Source organism: Bubalus kerabau, chromosome 3 (genome assembly GCF_029407905.1).
Source record: "Bubalus kerabau isolate K-KA32 ecotype Philippines breed swamp buffalo chromosome 3, PCC_UOA_SB_1v2, whole genome shotgun sequence".
NCBI classification, from domain to species: Eukaryota; Metazoa; Chordata; class Mammalia; order Artiodactyla; family Bovidae; genus Bubalus; species Bubalus kerabau.
This window is the reverse complement of record NC_073626.1, coordinates 77,733,082-77,747,840: the sequence shown is the minus strand read 5'-3', so window position 1 is coordinate 77,747,840 and position 14,759 is coordinate 77,733,082. Positions and strand designations below refer to the sequence as shown.

The 14,759-nt window shown below is 45.1% G+C and overlaps 1 protein-coding gene and 1 long non-coding RNA gene across 4 annotated transcripts in view; one reads left to right on the top strand and one right to left on the bottom strand.

Moving 5' to 3' along the window:
* Positions 1 to 4,649: 4,649 nt before the first annotated feature.
* LOC129646295 (uncharacterized) lies at positions 4,650 to 8,987 on the bottom strand. Its single transcript, XR_008711837.1, has 4 exons — positions 8,853 to 8,987; positions 8,232 to 8,364; positions 6,760 to 6,882; positions 4,650 to 6,273 (listed from the first exon to the last, which is right to left on the bottom strand). It is a non-coding gene; the product is annotated as an uncharacterized LOC129646295 (long non-coding RNA).
* ITGA6 (integrin subunit alpha 6) overlaps positions 8,007 to 14,759 on the top strand; it is an 87,700-nt gene continuing 80,947 nt past the window's right edge. For all 3 annotated transcript variants that reach the window (XM_055572224.1, XM_055572226.1, XM_055572225.1), the window contains exon 1: positions 8,007 to 8,380. In XM_055572224.1, the coding sequence (XP_055428199.1) occupies positions 8,199 to 8,380 (182 nt within the window). In that variant the 5' untranslated portion in view covers positions 8,007 to 8,198. The remainder of the gene's footprint in view (positions 8,381 to 14,759) is intronic.

The following is a 14,759-nucleotide window of genomic DNA, read 5'->3' as shown; positions in this document are numbered from 1 at the left end:
AATTCTTACCACAATCTAGTGAAATAATATTTCTGGCCATTTTACAGATTAGAAAATTGAGTCCTAGTGAAGTAGAGGGACCTGCTCCAGGCCCTCTCCTGGGAAGTGGGTGAGGCTAAGCTGCTTCTCTTGAGTGCTTGCTTTGACCTGAATTAATACACTCCAGAGAACACTGGGTTAAGTTCTAATTCAGAATCAGCTTGTCTTTTTTTTTTCCATCCCCCCCGCCCCGTGAAGATATTTTTATAGAAAGCAAGAAAAAATTTTAAAAATGTCTCCTCTAAGTTCATCCTGTCAAGACTGCATTTGTGTGGCATGAGATACACACAGCTTCATGTTTGTTTCTGAAGATGGTAGGGATGCAAAGCCAAATTTTCCAGTGGGGGTTTCACCTCAGCGTTGGGAGCTCAATTTTAAATTTAACTTGATTCATTTAAAGTCTGAGTTTATTTCTGGCTGGCTAGCAAAATGTGGCTTCTTGGCTTAGAAAAATTCCCTCAAAACAAATTTGAAAAAAGAATCCCACCTAAAGTGGCAATGTGAAATACTGTACAACATTTAATGAGTTAATAATAAGGGAATGAGAAGCATTCAATTTAAATTTACTTTAAAATAGATCTGGTGAACTTAAGGGTCTATTGATGGATGAATGGGTAAAGAAAATGTGATATATATTCTATCTATCTATCTATATATCACAATGGAATATTAACCAGTTATAAAAAAGAAAGAAATGCTGCTGTTCGAGACAACATGGATGGACTTTGAGGGCATTGTGCTAAGTGAAATAAATCAAAGACAAATACTGTAGGATGTCACTTATACATGGAACCTGAAAAAAACAACAACACAAAAAACCTCAGAAAAACAAAGAACAGATTGAAGATTACCAGAGGTGGGTGGTGAGGGAAACGGGTGAAAGCGGTCAAAAGAAACAAACTTTCAGTTCATAAGATAAATATGTTGTGAGGTTGTAATGCACAGCCTGGTGACAATAGTTAACTATACTGTACTGGATATCTGAAAGTTGCTAAGATAATAAATCTTTAAGCTCTCCTCACAAGGAAAAAAACTGTAACTCTGTAAGGTGATGCATGTTAACTAAACCTACTGTGATCATTTCATAATACATACATATACTAAATCATTATATTGTATGCCTTAAATGTATACAATGTTCTATGCCAATTGATGCAAAGAAATAGAGGAAAACAACAGAATGGGAAAGACTAGAGGTCTCTTCAAGAAAATTAGAGATAACAAGAGAACATTTCATGCAAAGATGGGCTCGATAAAGGACAGAAATGGTATGGACCTAACAGAAGCAGAAGATATTAAGAGATGGCAAGAATACACAGAAGAACTGTACAAAAAAGATCTTCACGACCCAGATAATCACGATGGTGTGATCACTCACCTAGAGCCAGACATCCTGGAGTGTGAAGTCAAGTGGGCTTTAGAAAGCATCACTACGAACAAAGCTAGTGGGGTGATGGAATTCCAGCTGAGCTATTTTAAATCCTGAAAGATGATGCTGTGAAAGTGCTGCACTCAATATGCCAGCAAATGTGGAAAACTCAGGAGGACTGGAAAAGGTCAGTTTTTTCATTCCAATCCCAAAGAAAGGCAATGCTAAAGAATGCTCAAACTACTGCACAATTGCACTCATGTCACATGCTACCAAAGTAATGCTCAAAATTCTCCAAGCCAGGCTCAGCAATATGTGGACCGTGAACTTCCGGATGTTCAAGCTGGTTTTAGAAAAGGCAGAGGAACCAGAGATCAAATTGCCAACATCCACTGGATCATCAAAAAGGCAAGAATTCAGAAAAATATCTATTTCTGCTTTATTGACTATGCCAAAGCTTTTGACTATGTGGATCTCAATAAACTGTGGAAAATTCTTCAAGAGATGGGAATACCAGACCACCTGACCTGCCTCTTGAGAAACCTATATGCAGGTCAGGAAGCAACAGTTAGAACTGGAAATGGAACAACAGACTGGTCCCAAATTGGAAAAGGAGTACGTCAAGGCTGTATACTGTCACCCTGCTTATTTAACTTCTATGCAGAGTACATCATGAGAAACGCTGGGCTGGAAGAAGCACAAGCTAGAATCAAGATTGCCGGGAGAAACATCAGTAACCTCAGATATGCAGATGACACCACCCTTATGGCAGAAAGTGAAGAGGAACTAAAAAGCCTCTTGATGAAAGTGAAAGAGGAGAGTGAAAAAGTTGGCTTAAAGCTCAACATTCAGAAAACGAAGATCATGGCATCCGGTCCCATCACTTCATGGGAGCTAGATGGGGAAACAATGGAAACAGTGTCAGACTTTATTTTTTTGGGCTCCAAAATCACTGCAGATGGTGACTGCAGCCATGAAATTGAAAGACGCTTACTCCTTGGAAGAAAAGTATGACCAACCTAGATAGCATATTGAAAAGCAGAGACATTACTTTGCCAACAAAGGTTTGTCTAGTCAAGGCTATGGTTTTTCCTGTGGTCATGTATGGATGTGCGAGTTGGACTGTGAAGAAAGCTGAGCACCGAAGAATGGATGCTTTTGAACTGTGGTGTTGGAGAAGACTCTTGAGAGTCCCTTGGGCTGTAAGGAGATCCAACCAGTCCATTCTATAGGAGATAAGTCCTGGGTGTTCATTGGAAGGACTGATGCTAAAGCTGAAACTCCAGTACTTTGGCCACCTTATGGGAAGAGTTGACTCATTGGAAAAGACTCTGATGCTGGGAGGGATTGGGGGTAGGAGGAGAAGGGGACGACAGAGGATGAGATGGCTGGATGGCATCACCTACTTGATGGACGTGAGTTTGAGTGAACTCCAGGAGCTGGTGATGGACAGGGAGGCCTGGTATCCTGCGATTCATGGGGTCACAAAGAGTCGGACGTGACTGAGAGACTGAACTGAACTGAAAACTGGAAAACTGAATAAAATGGATCTGGGTGTTAAAATAAAGTAGAGCTGACAATTTGGATTCTCTTTATCCCAACCAAAGGCAGATTGGTTCCTATAAAATGTGCTGTGACTTAGAACAACAACAACAAAAAAGCAAAAATGAAAAGCATTAAGAAGGAAAACCCCTAAACACATATATAGAGACAAAGCAACCAAGGAAAAACTTTTTTTTTTTTCCTGAAACAAAAAATAATCTACCACTGAACAGTTTAAATCCAAGTTTGGAACAGTTCACTATATATATATATATATATATATATTTATATTTATAAATATAATTTATATTTTAAATAAATATAAAGTATATATTTATATAAAATGAATAACATATAAACACATTTATTTTCATATATAATATACAAAATATATTAATATATGTTTATAAATATATAATAAATACATATTTATTATATTTATATATAAATAAATATAAGTTATATATTAAATATAACCTAGTTTTCAAAAGTAAAGGTATGCCACGGGTCAGCGCCTAACTTGTAAAAGCCAAATTTTTAAAGCTTGTACATGGGTGCAAGTTCTGGTTTGGACACAACACTCTTTTTATAATATTTATTTTTATTTATTTATTTGGCTGCACTGGATCTTGTGGCATGCTAACTTTATTCATCCCCAAGGCAAGGCAGTACTTTACCAACAAAAGTCTGTCTAGTCAAAGCTATGGTTTTTCCAGTAGTCATGTACGGATGTGAGAGTTGGACTATAAAGAAAGCTGAGCGCTGAAGAATTGATGCTTTTGAACTGTGGTGTTGGAGAAGACTCTTGAGAGTCCCTTGGACTGCAAGGAGATCCAACCAGTCCATCCTAAAGGAGATCAGTCCCTGAATAAATATTCATTGGAAGGACTGATGCTGTAGCTGAAACTCCAATACTTTGACCACCTGATGCAAAGAACTGACTCATTAGAAAAGACCCTGATGCTGGGAAAGATTGAGGGCAGGAGGAGAAGGGGACGACAGAGGATGAGATGGTTGGATGGCATCACCAACGTGATGGACATGAGTTTGAGTGAACTCTGGGAGTTGGTGATGAACAGGGAGGCCTGGCGTGCTGCGATTCATGGGGTCACAAGGAGTCAGACACGACTGAGCAACTAATCTGAACTGAAGGCGAGGTGACTCTGTGTCGGGGGAGGGATGCTATCATCTCTACTTCGTAGCTGGGGAAGCTGAAGTGGAGAGAGATTCAGTGATTTGTTTAAGGTCACCTGACTGGTGTGGAGCAGAGATGGGATTTGAAGGACTTGGGTTCTACAGGCCACATGCTAATCACTCTGACAAATGGCCTTCAATAAAGGGCTGCAGGGAATATGTGAAGCTGTTGATATAGAACATAACCACAGAAGAAAAAAGAGATATTTTAATAGTTTCCATGTTGCCTAAATGCAGCAATATGATATCCTTGCTATTGGTGATGATGAAGTCAATAGAACAGGGAACCTGAGAGCAAAACTGATTAAAGTAGGTCCCAGGAAATGGAAAATATATCAGGCATGATGCGAGTTCCTCAGAAACTACAAGGTAACCCATAGTTTAAAATTATTGCAAGCTCCTCTACCAAAAGTGGGATATAGAACAACAAAATTTCTTTTGTAAAGTGTATTGGTAAAATACAAGAATTCAAAAGCTGTCAGCTAAGCAAATGCCTCTGTTCATTGCTTTCACTGTTTTTTTATTTAAAGTTTTCAGTTTGTAAAATTTCTTCCATGGTATCATCACAAAAGGCCTATGACACAAATTTGTCATAACTGGATTTGTGCCCTTTAGATTTCTTATCCATAAGTGTGTGTGTGTGTGTGCACACGTACACACACACATACACACATGCCATCTGATGGTCAGCATACCTTTATTATCAAGCTATCTTTCTCCCTTTGGTCCCAGACAAGTTTCCTCTTTTTCCAGATTCTTTTTCCTTATAACTATGTACCTCCCTCCTCAGATCTTTCCTTCATAGTTTCTAGATTTCTTGATTCTTTCATTTCTTTGGCCCTATAGGCTGACAGTGTCCTCAGCAGATCCTGAAGGACTTCTAAGTCTCCCTTTTCTAAGACACTTCTTATTTCACTCTTACCTCTGTTTACCACAGAATTGACAACTAATTCACAAAACACGATTGTTAATCAAGAAGAGGGGACAATCTTCAAAGGGATTATTATTAAGAGCCCAAGTTTGACTCAACTTCAAGTATGTTTGGCATCACAGCCCGAGGTAGGTGGAAGGCAGGAGCAAAAGTCACATGTGACGGGCATGTGGCACACTCCAGAACAAGACTCTCATCCTTGTTTTCCTTTATCCCTCACTTCTCCTACACAAGTATTATTCATTAGTAGCACTATATTTTTGGCTTCCCAGGTGGCTCAGTGGTAAAGAATCACCTGCAGGGCAGGAGATGCAGGAGATGTGGGTTTGATCTCTAGGTCAGGAAGATCCTCTGGAGAAGGGAATGGCAACCCACTCCACTATTCTTGCCTGGAACACTCCATGGACAGAGGAGCCTGGAGGGCTGCAGTCCATGGATCACAGAATCAGACACGACTGAGCAACCGAGCACACGGCACTATATTTAAATTTAACATTATATAAAATTTCAGTTTGTGCTCAGTTGATATTTGTGATCAACTAGCTAACCCCGGCTATTCAAACATCATCCACTAAATGTATCTTGGAGAGGAAGCAAGATTACTCTTGGAAGCAGGGTGTGATATTCGGTATAGTTAACAGCTGTTATGACATGGGCACACCCAATTAGAAGACGCCCTTGTAGTGCCAGGCAGGGCTTAAGGGCTCAAACCTATTAGTTGCTGAATTGTGGGAAAGTTGGCAGGTCACAGCAAAGTGGCCAGGGTGGGGCCGATTGAATCTGGGGAGCTCAGGGCATAGCTTTTATCTACCAGTTTAGGAGTATTTCAGTAACCATTACAGCCCCATCAGTGCTCCTGCTGAGTACCAGCCCACACTGAGGTTGTGCTCTAGCTATAATAGCTGGGCCCTGTCCCTCTGGAATAGTATGTGTTTAACATGAAAAAGAAAGGTTAATTTGCATGAAAAATCACATTGCAGGTGTTTCTTAGCTTGCTAAATTATAATCTACAATAGTTTCTCAATCTTATCATGGTTACCACATACAAGTTAAAACAGTATGACCTTCAAGACTGTCTACTGAACTTGACTATATTTGACTAAAGGTATTGATTGCAAGAATTGATGCTTTTGAAACGTGGTGCTGGAGAAGACTCTTGAGAGTCCCTTGGACTGCAAGGAGATCAAACTGGTCGATCCTAAAGGAAATCAACCATAAATATTCATTAGAAGGATTGTAGCTGAAGCTCCAATGCTTCGGCCATCTGATGCGAAGAGCTGACTCATTGGAAAAGACCCTAATGCTGAGAAAGATTGAGGGCAGGAGAAGAAGTGGGCAGAAGAGGATGGGATGGTTAGATAGCATCACTGACTCAATGGACATGCATCTCAGCAAACTCTGGGAAATAGTGGAGGACAGAGGAGTCTGGTGTGCTATTGTCCATGGGGTCCCAAAGAGTTGGACACAACAACCAAACAACAACAACTGATTGGGAGAGAAGTGGGACATACCCCACTTCTAGCAGCTGTTACCATCTGTGGACCCTTGTCATGTTCAGGTGTCTTCTGTGTGTGGTACAGGCTGCTCCCTTGGTACAAATACCCCTTGAGGCCACATGGCACGTGACTCTGCCTCCTTCTCCCCACATGCATATTCAGAGCTCCAGCTTTCCCCTGGTACTCACTCAGCTTCTATTTCCAAAGTAGGGATGTAAGATCAAGGCAGGCTCCCCAAGGCATTCCAGGAATCTTTGAGCTAACACTTTCCGCAGATTGCTGAAGGCCATGGACCCCTTTACAGAACAAGGCTTTTAAATAAAATACATAGGAATATAAAGGAAACCAATGCTAAATATTAGGAAGGAAATACTAAATATTAGTTAAAGGATTAGGGAAAATAAAAATGTAAATTTTGTTGTCATCCAAATTCAGAGTAACGTGAATTCTCTTTCCTCCTAGGTTAAGAACCCCTGCAGGATAAAGTCACCCCAGGGGTCAACACCTCACTAGAGGCCCCACCCCTTGTGCTGGAGGCTGGAACCTTTAGGCCACCCACGCTGATCTCGGAGTATTCTCTAGGCGGGGAAATTCTCCTCCCAACTAATTCTGGGAATTTGGGGCAGGAAGGAAGGGCTCCTGAGCGCCTGGGTGCCACTTTAAATAACTCTTCCTTCACTAATGTGGACCTTCTCAGCCTTAGGAATACCTGGAAATCAAGTTTTAAGTTGCCTATACTAGTGTGACTTTTCCCACAAACTCTCCTTTCTACCTGGACGCAGTTCCCTGGAGACACTGGGGCAAGGCTGAGCTAAAGTTTTCTCATCTGCAAAAAGAAAATACCCACCTCATAGGATTGTTAGGAGGATGAAATGAGATAATAGCTGTGCGTTTGCAATTGCACAGCCCTCTTAAAATCTGTGCTGTTATCGTTTTTGACGTTAGGTCTTGAGGACCGAGGACAATCTGTACAACTCCAGTCCCCAAGTACCGGGCCCGCGTTAAGCGCTCCATAAACACTTGTGGAATGAATGAACTCAGCCTTTGCACGTGGGTCGGAGAGCACCAGGGGCTCCCGGCCATTAGGGCCGGCGCATCACCACCACTTGTTTTTAGAACAGGTAGCAAATGCCTTTCCGGCTCCGTGCGGAACGGCAACCACATTTCAAGCGCTTTGCTCCTGGAGGACTCGCAGGCTGGGACTGCCCGGCCCGCGGCTCGCCTGCGGGTCTCCCCCGCGGCTTCCCGACCAGGTGTGAGGGTGGCGGGGGAGGCGCAGAGGGGCAGCGCTGGGTCGCACCGCAGCCGGGCGGGCCGCAAAGGTGCCGGCGGCTGGCGCGCGAGGAGGGGCCAAGGGGTGGGGAGGGCCGGGGCGGGGCCGGCGTCCTCGTCACTTGATAAAACGCCTGCGAGTCTCCAGAGAACAACGGGCTCATTCAGTGGTCGGGAGCTGCCCGCGAGGGGGAGCGGCCGGGCGGAGAGCGCGATTCGTCCCGGGGGTGGGGCCGGGCGCGGCGGCGAGAGGAGACCGAGGTGGCCGCGGCGGCAGCGGCGCTGTAGCCCCGAATCCGGCCCGAAGCGCGGGGCGGCAGCGCAGTTTCCCGCTCCCCTCCGGGTGCGCCGGCCCATGGCGGCCGCGGGGCGGCTGTGGCTGCTTTACCTGTCAGTGGGGCTCCTGCCGCGGCTCGGCACCGCCTTCAACTTGGACACCCGCGAGGACAATGTGATCGAGAAAACCGGGGACTCCGGGAGCCTCTTCGGCTTCTCGCTGGCGATGCACTGGCAGCTGCAGCCTGAGGACAAGCGGCTGTGAGTTCCCGACTCTGTCCACCCCACCCGGGCCCCGGCCCACGCGCGAACCAGGTCGAAGGCTCTCCGCGTTCCCGCCGGCCGGCCCTGCCCGGTCCGGCACTCCGCAGGCTCCGGGGGGAGCGGGGCCCGGCGCTCCGCGCGCTCCCCTCCGGCCCCGCCTGTCGCGGCGCCTTCCCCAGTTCAGCCCCGGAAAGAGAACCCGGGGGCCGACTCTGCACACCGCGGCCCCGGTGCCAGGCGGGGCTGTCCTCGGACCCGGGAGAGTTTACTTTTTTTTTTTTTTAAACAAAGTGCTTTCCGGCGATCCTTCCCTCCGGGCATGTTTGCTGGGAACCCGGCAGGTGGCACGCTTTGCTGAGCTTCACGTGTGTATTGAGCGGGCGCGGGGGTGACTTGGGGTGGAGGGGGGGTCGCTGTTTTCGCTGCGGTGAGATGACTGAGAGGGTCGTTAGGGAGATCCAGGCCTTACCCAAACTCACAGAGAACACCCGGCTCCCCAGCAGACTCGCGCGCCTCGCAGAAGTTGGAAAGCCACCTTTCATCATGTCCTGGGGGGCTTTCCCTGAAGGGCGGGTTCCCGGGTAGGCGAGACTTTTACACGCCTCCCCCGCTTTTAAAAAGATAGAACCAACCAAGCACCTGTTCCGCAGAACTAGATCAGCTGAGAAAACAAGACCCTGTTAGTGGTGTGGCCGACCCCCCACCCCCACCCCTCACAAGCCACAAAGCGTCCGGCGCCACCCGAGACCCGGTGGGCCCCAGCCCTGGGAGGCCCCTGCCGAGGGGTTAAAGCAAAATGTCCGATCTAGGTTGGGGGCTTTGCAAATGAAGTCTGGAAGTGACAACCCCCGACCCCCCCAACACCATGGCACAGCGGTGCTTCTCCAGGGAGAAAGTGGAGACCGGCACTCTCCACTTCTTTTCTTTCTTAGACAGTGTTTGGTTCCCACATGATCAAACTGTTTAGGCAGGAGAGGGTATTTGGGAGCTTAGTGGCTTTAATCGCTGTGGGGCCGCATTCTTGATCTGGGCTACCGAAAAATAAACTCACAAAAGGTCCCGCACCTCCCCACCCCCAGCCCTTTGGTTGAGCTGAGGTCCTTCCAGGACCAACAGACGGAAGAATGCAAAGTACAGCTACAGAGGAGAGGACTTTATGAGAGGGGAATGGGGTTTTAGGGCCACAGGGAAAATCTTGATTTCAGTAATTAAGAACTTCGGAATTGGTGAAGGTTGTAGGTGCCTGAATCTTAAAGTCAGATTTTTCTAATAACACCTACCAGTGAAGCAAAGAAATTAGTACGGGGTGGGAAGGCTGGGGGGTGGTCTGCAGGCCTGAGCAGCTGCTTATACTCTATTTTCTCTCAGCAGAAATAATTGTGATGCTATAAATTTGAAATGAAAGGTGGTTTCTGTTAATGGATGTTAACTCAGTTAATGGATGATGTTTGGTGTCTCTGAGTACTTGAATGTGTAGATGAGCATTCACCCATATGGAGAATGAACTTGTTAGTGCAGAAATGACCACGGGCCAGCAGAGGGAATATATTCTCCTTGGCGTTCTCTGCACCAGTCCTCTACTGAAGCTGGTGGTTTCCTTGAAATACTGGTTCAGGCAAACATTGTGAAGGGGAAGTCGTGGGGCGGAAAGTTATCTGTGGGGGTGGAGATTTGCAAAAGGTAGTTTCAGCCAGGATCTCTGTTGTCACCAAGGTTAGCGGTGTGCTTGCTCAAACTTGTTCTTGCTGGTGGGCTTCTCTGCTGTTAGACCTGCTGCAGGTATGTAAGAAGAAGCCTGTGTTTGGGGGCTGATGCCTTCTAGAAATGCTCTTCTTAGGGACTGACAGAGAGGAGTGGCCCACTTTAAGGGAACTGTATCTTTCTCTGGACCTGGGAGTGTGGCAATAGCCCACTCGGGGGGCTGTGATTTCTGCTGGGTGCCACGCCCCCACCTTCTTTTGGTAAAGTAATCTGGCAGCACTGGCCTCACCCAGGAGAACCAGTACACACAGGCCATACCCATAGTAGTTATCACCTTTGTCAGTAAAGGATGTGGGTGTAAAGCAACAGCCAGTGAGGTTGAGACCCCACAGTTTATGGGCCAGCTTCCTAAACTCTGCACTTACTGGGAGTATTTCAGGGCACTGGTGAGAGAGACCTAAGCTCAAAATTCTTTCTTGGTATTTTGCAGCTGTTACTTTGAGCCTTGGTGTTTTTATCTGTAAAATGGAGCTATTACTGCTCAGTAGGCTTGTGAGGATTAAGAGATAACATGCAAAGTGCCTAATTCCTGACTGGCATGGGTATTTGCTGACTAAATGGTAGTTGTTAATGGTGATGCATTTAGAAGCAGTAACTGAACTCCGGTGTGCCTGTGACTCTGCAGGTGTTAAACATCCTGTGAGTCTCACTCTGCCAAAGAGTAGAGTCGAAGGTTTATTGGCATTGGGAAAGTTAAACTTAATCACTTTTATGAACCCCATTTTCAAAGCATTTTAACTTGAATCAATCTTAGATTTACAGCAAAAGTAAATGTCTCAAACAAGAGACTTCATTGAGGCGGAAGAAGTAAAATATCAAAGATGTGTGAGCATATCAGATAAATGCAGTGTTGTGGGAACAAACCATAGATTTTTGTGGGTTAAACTTTCTACAATGCTGTTTAAATATTTCATATCTTGAACTCTAAGATTTTATAACAGAATAATATTGTATCTGAGAGCCTTAAAACAGTAACTAAAAGAGCCTTAAAACAGTTTGTTGTTTAGTTACTAAGTCGTATCTGACTCTTTCTCTTTCCTTAAGATTTTCTAGGCAAGAATACTGGAGTGGGTTGCCATTTCCTTCTCTAGGGGATCTTCCTCACCCAGGGATCGAACCCATGTCTCCTGCTTGGCAGGCAGATTCTTTACGTCTGAGCCACTGGCTATTCCTAAAACTTTCGGGACTGTAAAACTGAAATAGTGATCATAAAACTTCACTGGGCTTTTTAGGCTAGATATTAAAGAAGTTTGGCTGAGTTACTGAGGTCAGGATCTAAGGTTGAGTCACCCCCAACGAGGTAGAAAGTATGGGATGGTATCTGTGGGTATGTCCATCCTGTGAGTCAGCCCTTTTTACTCTTCTGGGAGGAGCTGAGTCTGTGTGATTGCAGGACAGAATCCAGAAGGAATAGATCTTTAAGTTATATCTGCGATGCTGGGAGTGATGCTGGGCTTATCCCAATTGACACTTTCTTTTTGGGAACTTCCTCATCTCCACTGTCTTCCTAAGGCCCACCAGCCCCACTGTCGCTTCTGTTTTGACTCTATAATGTTTACTCTTGGTTTTTCTCACACTTGTGATGCTCTTGCTCTTAAAATCAATTTTACTGAACTAGAGATCGTCTAGTCCAGCTAGATGAAGAAACTTTATAGATGAAGAAACTAAAGCTGAAAGTTAAAGAAATGTCTATAGTCTCATGAGTGCTTAAGCAGAATCTTAACAGAATCTGGATTTGAACTTGGCATTTCTGACTCATGCTCATTTCACCTCTAAAAGGAAAAGTCAGACGTGTCCTTCAGACCTGGAGAAATTGAGTTTTGGAAATGTACTATGTTAGGTTGATTTATTAAACCACTCCCCACGTGGGTCAGGGCTGTCTATTTAAATATCTGTGCCTGGACTCTCTTCCTATGGACACTTATTCCAGCTGGCCTTGAATCAGCTTCTGGGTCCTTCCTTCTTTGCCTGTCATTCCTTCCCCTTCTGAAAAAGCCCAATGAGGAGCCAGCTGGGGATCAGAACTACGTCCAGGATGTGTACCTAAGCACTCGCTTCCTTGCATTCATTCAGAGTGCCATGTGGCCCAGGGCCATCGTTCAGGGACTGTCTCGGTCACCGTGAGTCCTGAGAGTGGAGAAAGAGCCAAAATGGGCAGGGAGACTTAGAGGAGATCTTAGGACTCTGCAAGAAAGCAGAAATAGACAAGTTTAATTTTAACACAGGCTGGTCTCGTGAGTCCATCCAAGTCATGACTTAGGGTTTACAAAAAAAAAGTCAGTATTTTTGTGATATGAATAATAATGTCAGGAAAGTCAGGTGAAATGCTCATGTAAAAAAGCTTTACATTATTTTAAAGAATCAGTTACTATGTTCTTAGTTGTATAATTCCCTATTTTAGCATAACAATATTGTTGTTGTTGTTCAATGGCTCTAAGTCTTATCAACTCTGTGACTCTATGCACTACCGCACGCCAGGCTCCTCTGTTCTGAACTATTGGAATTTGCTCAAATTCATGTCCATTGAGTTGGTGGTGCTATCAGTAATATCAGGATTTAAGCTTTGTCACCAAGTAGTACTGGAACTGTGATGCATGGATTCCCTTAGACCTTGACTCAGCCTAGGGACAGAGTGACAGGTGAATGCAATGCCCTGGCACTTTCAAGATAGATACAGAGGCATAATAGAACATACTATCTTGTGCTTAGATGACAGGGTCAGTTTTCCCTGGAACGCTGGTTCCAAGTCAGTCCATCCTGAAGAACATCATCATGTTGTAAGAACCAGTTTGCCTTTCTCCATGAAAGCCTTTTGAGCCCAATCCATACTACATCACGTCCTCGTCCTTTGAGTGTCTGTAGTCCTTACTGTCGTGTGCCTGACAGCTCTGATGGTTTTGTATTATTTAATTATGTAATATTTAACTGTTGTCTGCCATTTTCAGAGTATGGTCCAATCCCGCCTAGGTGGATAATAGGTTATGTGAGGGCAGGGGTCTTATGTTCATTTCTTTGCCTGATAGCACCTTGAATATGCCTTGCAAATAAAATGGAGTCATAGCATACACTCTATTTAACTTGTGCAATCAACTTCTCTGGCTCAGGGTAGAAAGGGAGAAATCCCTTTATTTAATGGTCTGCGCTTCTGGAACTTAGTGTGGACATTGCTCTCTGCTGCCTCCAGGGAAAGGGGAGCTATAGTGGTAATGCAAAGAGACATCAAAGAGGTTCAGTTCAGTGTAGTCGCTCAGTCGTATCTGACCCTTTGCTCAAAGAGGTTAACTCTTGGTTTTTTGAGTTCTCAAGGGCCCAAGGCCCTGCTAAGGGATTTTTATGAGTGATTTTTAATTACACTTGACTTTTGCCTTAAAGGCACACTTTATAACTTAACCCCAGAAATACAGGCTGACCTATACTGCACTGGGTACTGAGATCTGCTAGTTGTTAAATCAAGACTACATAGAGAAGGGTGGCTGTAGACTAAGGTCCTGAAGCTACTTGACAAGGGTGTGAGGGTCAAATGGAAGTAAGCATGTGAGAGCACGTGTGAATTGATGGCTAAGTATTGGTTATTCATGGTCAGTAAGGGAGTCTTGGATACATGTAGCTCTTTAAGTGCAGTGGTGGGGTAGCTGCCAACCCCCTCCAGTGAGAGCTTTATGTAGAATGGTGATCCAGGTGGCCCACGGGTCAGAATCCGTTCTAACGGCCTTTTGAGAGAGTGGTCAAGGTTGAGCCCCCGCAGTAATGGGCCCTAGGAGCAGGGCCAGCCCCCTCCTGTGTTTGGGTACAAGTTTAGAATCAAATGATTTTGTCTACAAGGAACTTTCTGGGTTCTCAAACCTGGCTGGTTATCAAGGTAACTTGGAGAATCTCTTTGTAAAAATATAATTCGAGGCTCACTAAGTCGTGTCCAACTCTTGTGACCCCATGGACTGAGCCTTTCAGGCTCCTCTGTCCATGGGATTCTCCAGGCAAGAATACTGGAGTGGGTTGCCATTTTCCTTCTCCAAGTTTGAGCTCAGGCCAGATCTATTATACCAGTTTCTATAGGTGTGATCTGAGAATCTGTTCATAACATTTTCTTAGTTTGAGCTAGATGAGCTTTCCGTTTTTACCCAGAAGGAACATAATATAATGCATCAGAACAGATTCTAGAGCTGGAGTCTGGATCCCAGTGGATGAGATCAAGTCCTTCTCTACCATTTCCTGCTGTACATTATGCAGAATACTTAACATTCTGCTCCCCATGCCAGTGTGTAGGGGTTTTCCCCACACACCATCGAACCATCCTCAGATACCAGTCAGCTCAGTTCTGTCAGTCTCCCTGGAGATAGCAACAGATCCCGCAGATTAAGGGCTCAATGCTACATGACTGCCTCCCCCACTTCAGATGCCCATGCCAAGTCCAAGTTGTCCCCTGGGCTTCTGACAGACTGGCTATACATTGGAATTTCCCACGATCCCTGCCTTACTGCTACTGCTAAGTCACTTCAGTCGTGTCTGACTCTGTGCGACCCCATAGATGGCAGCCCACCAGGCTCCCCTGTCCCTGGGATTCTCCAGGCAAGAATACTGGAGTGTGTTGCCATTTCCTTCTCCAATGCATGAAAGT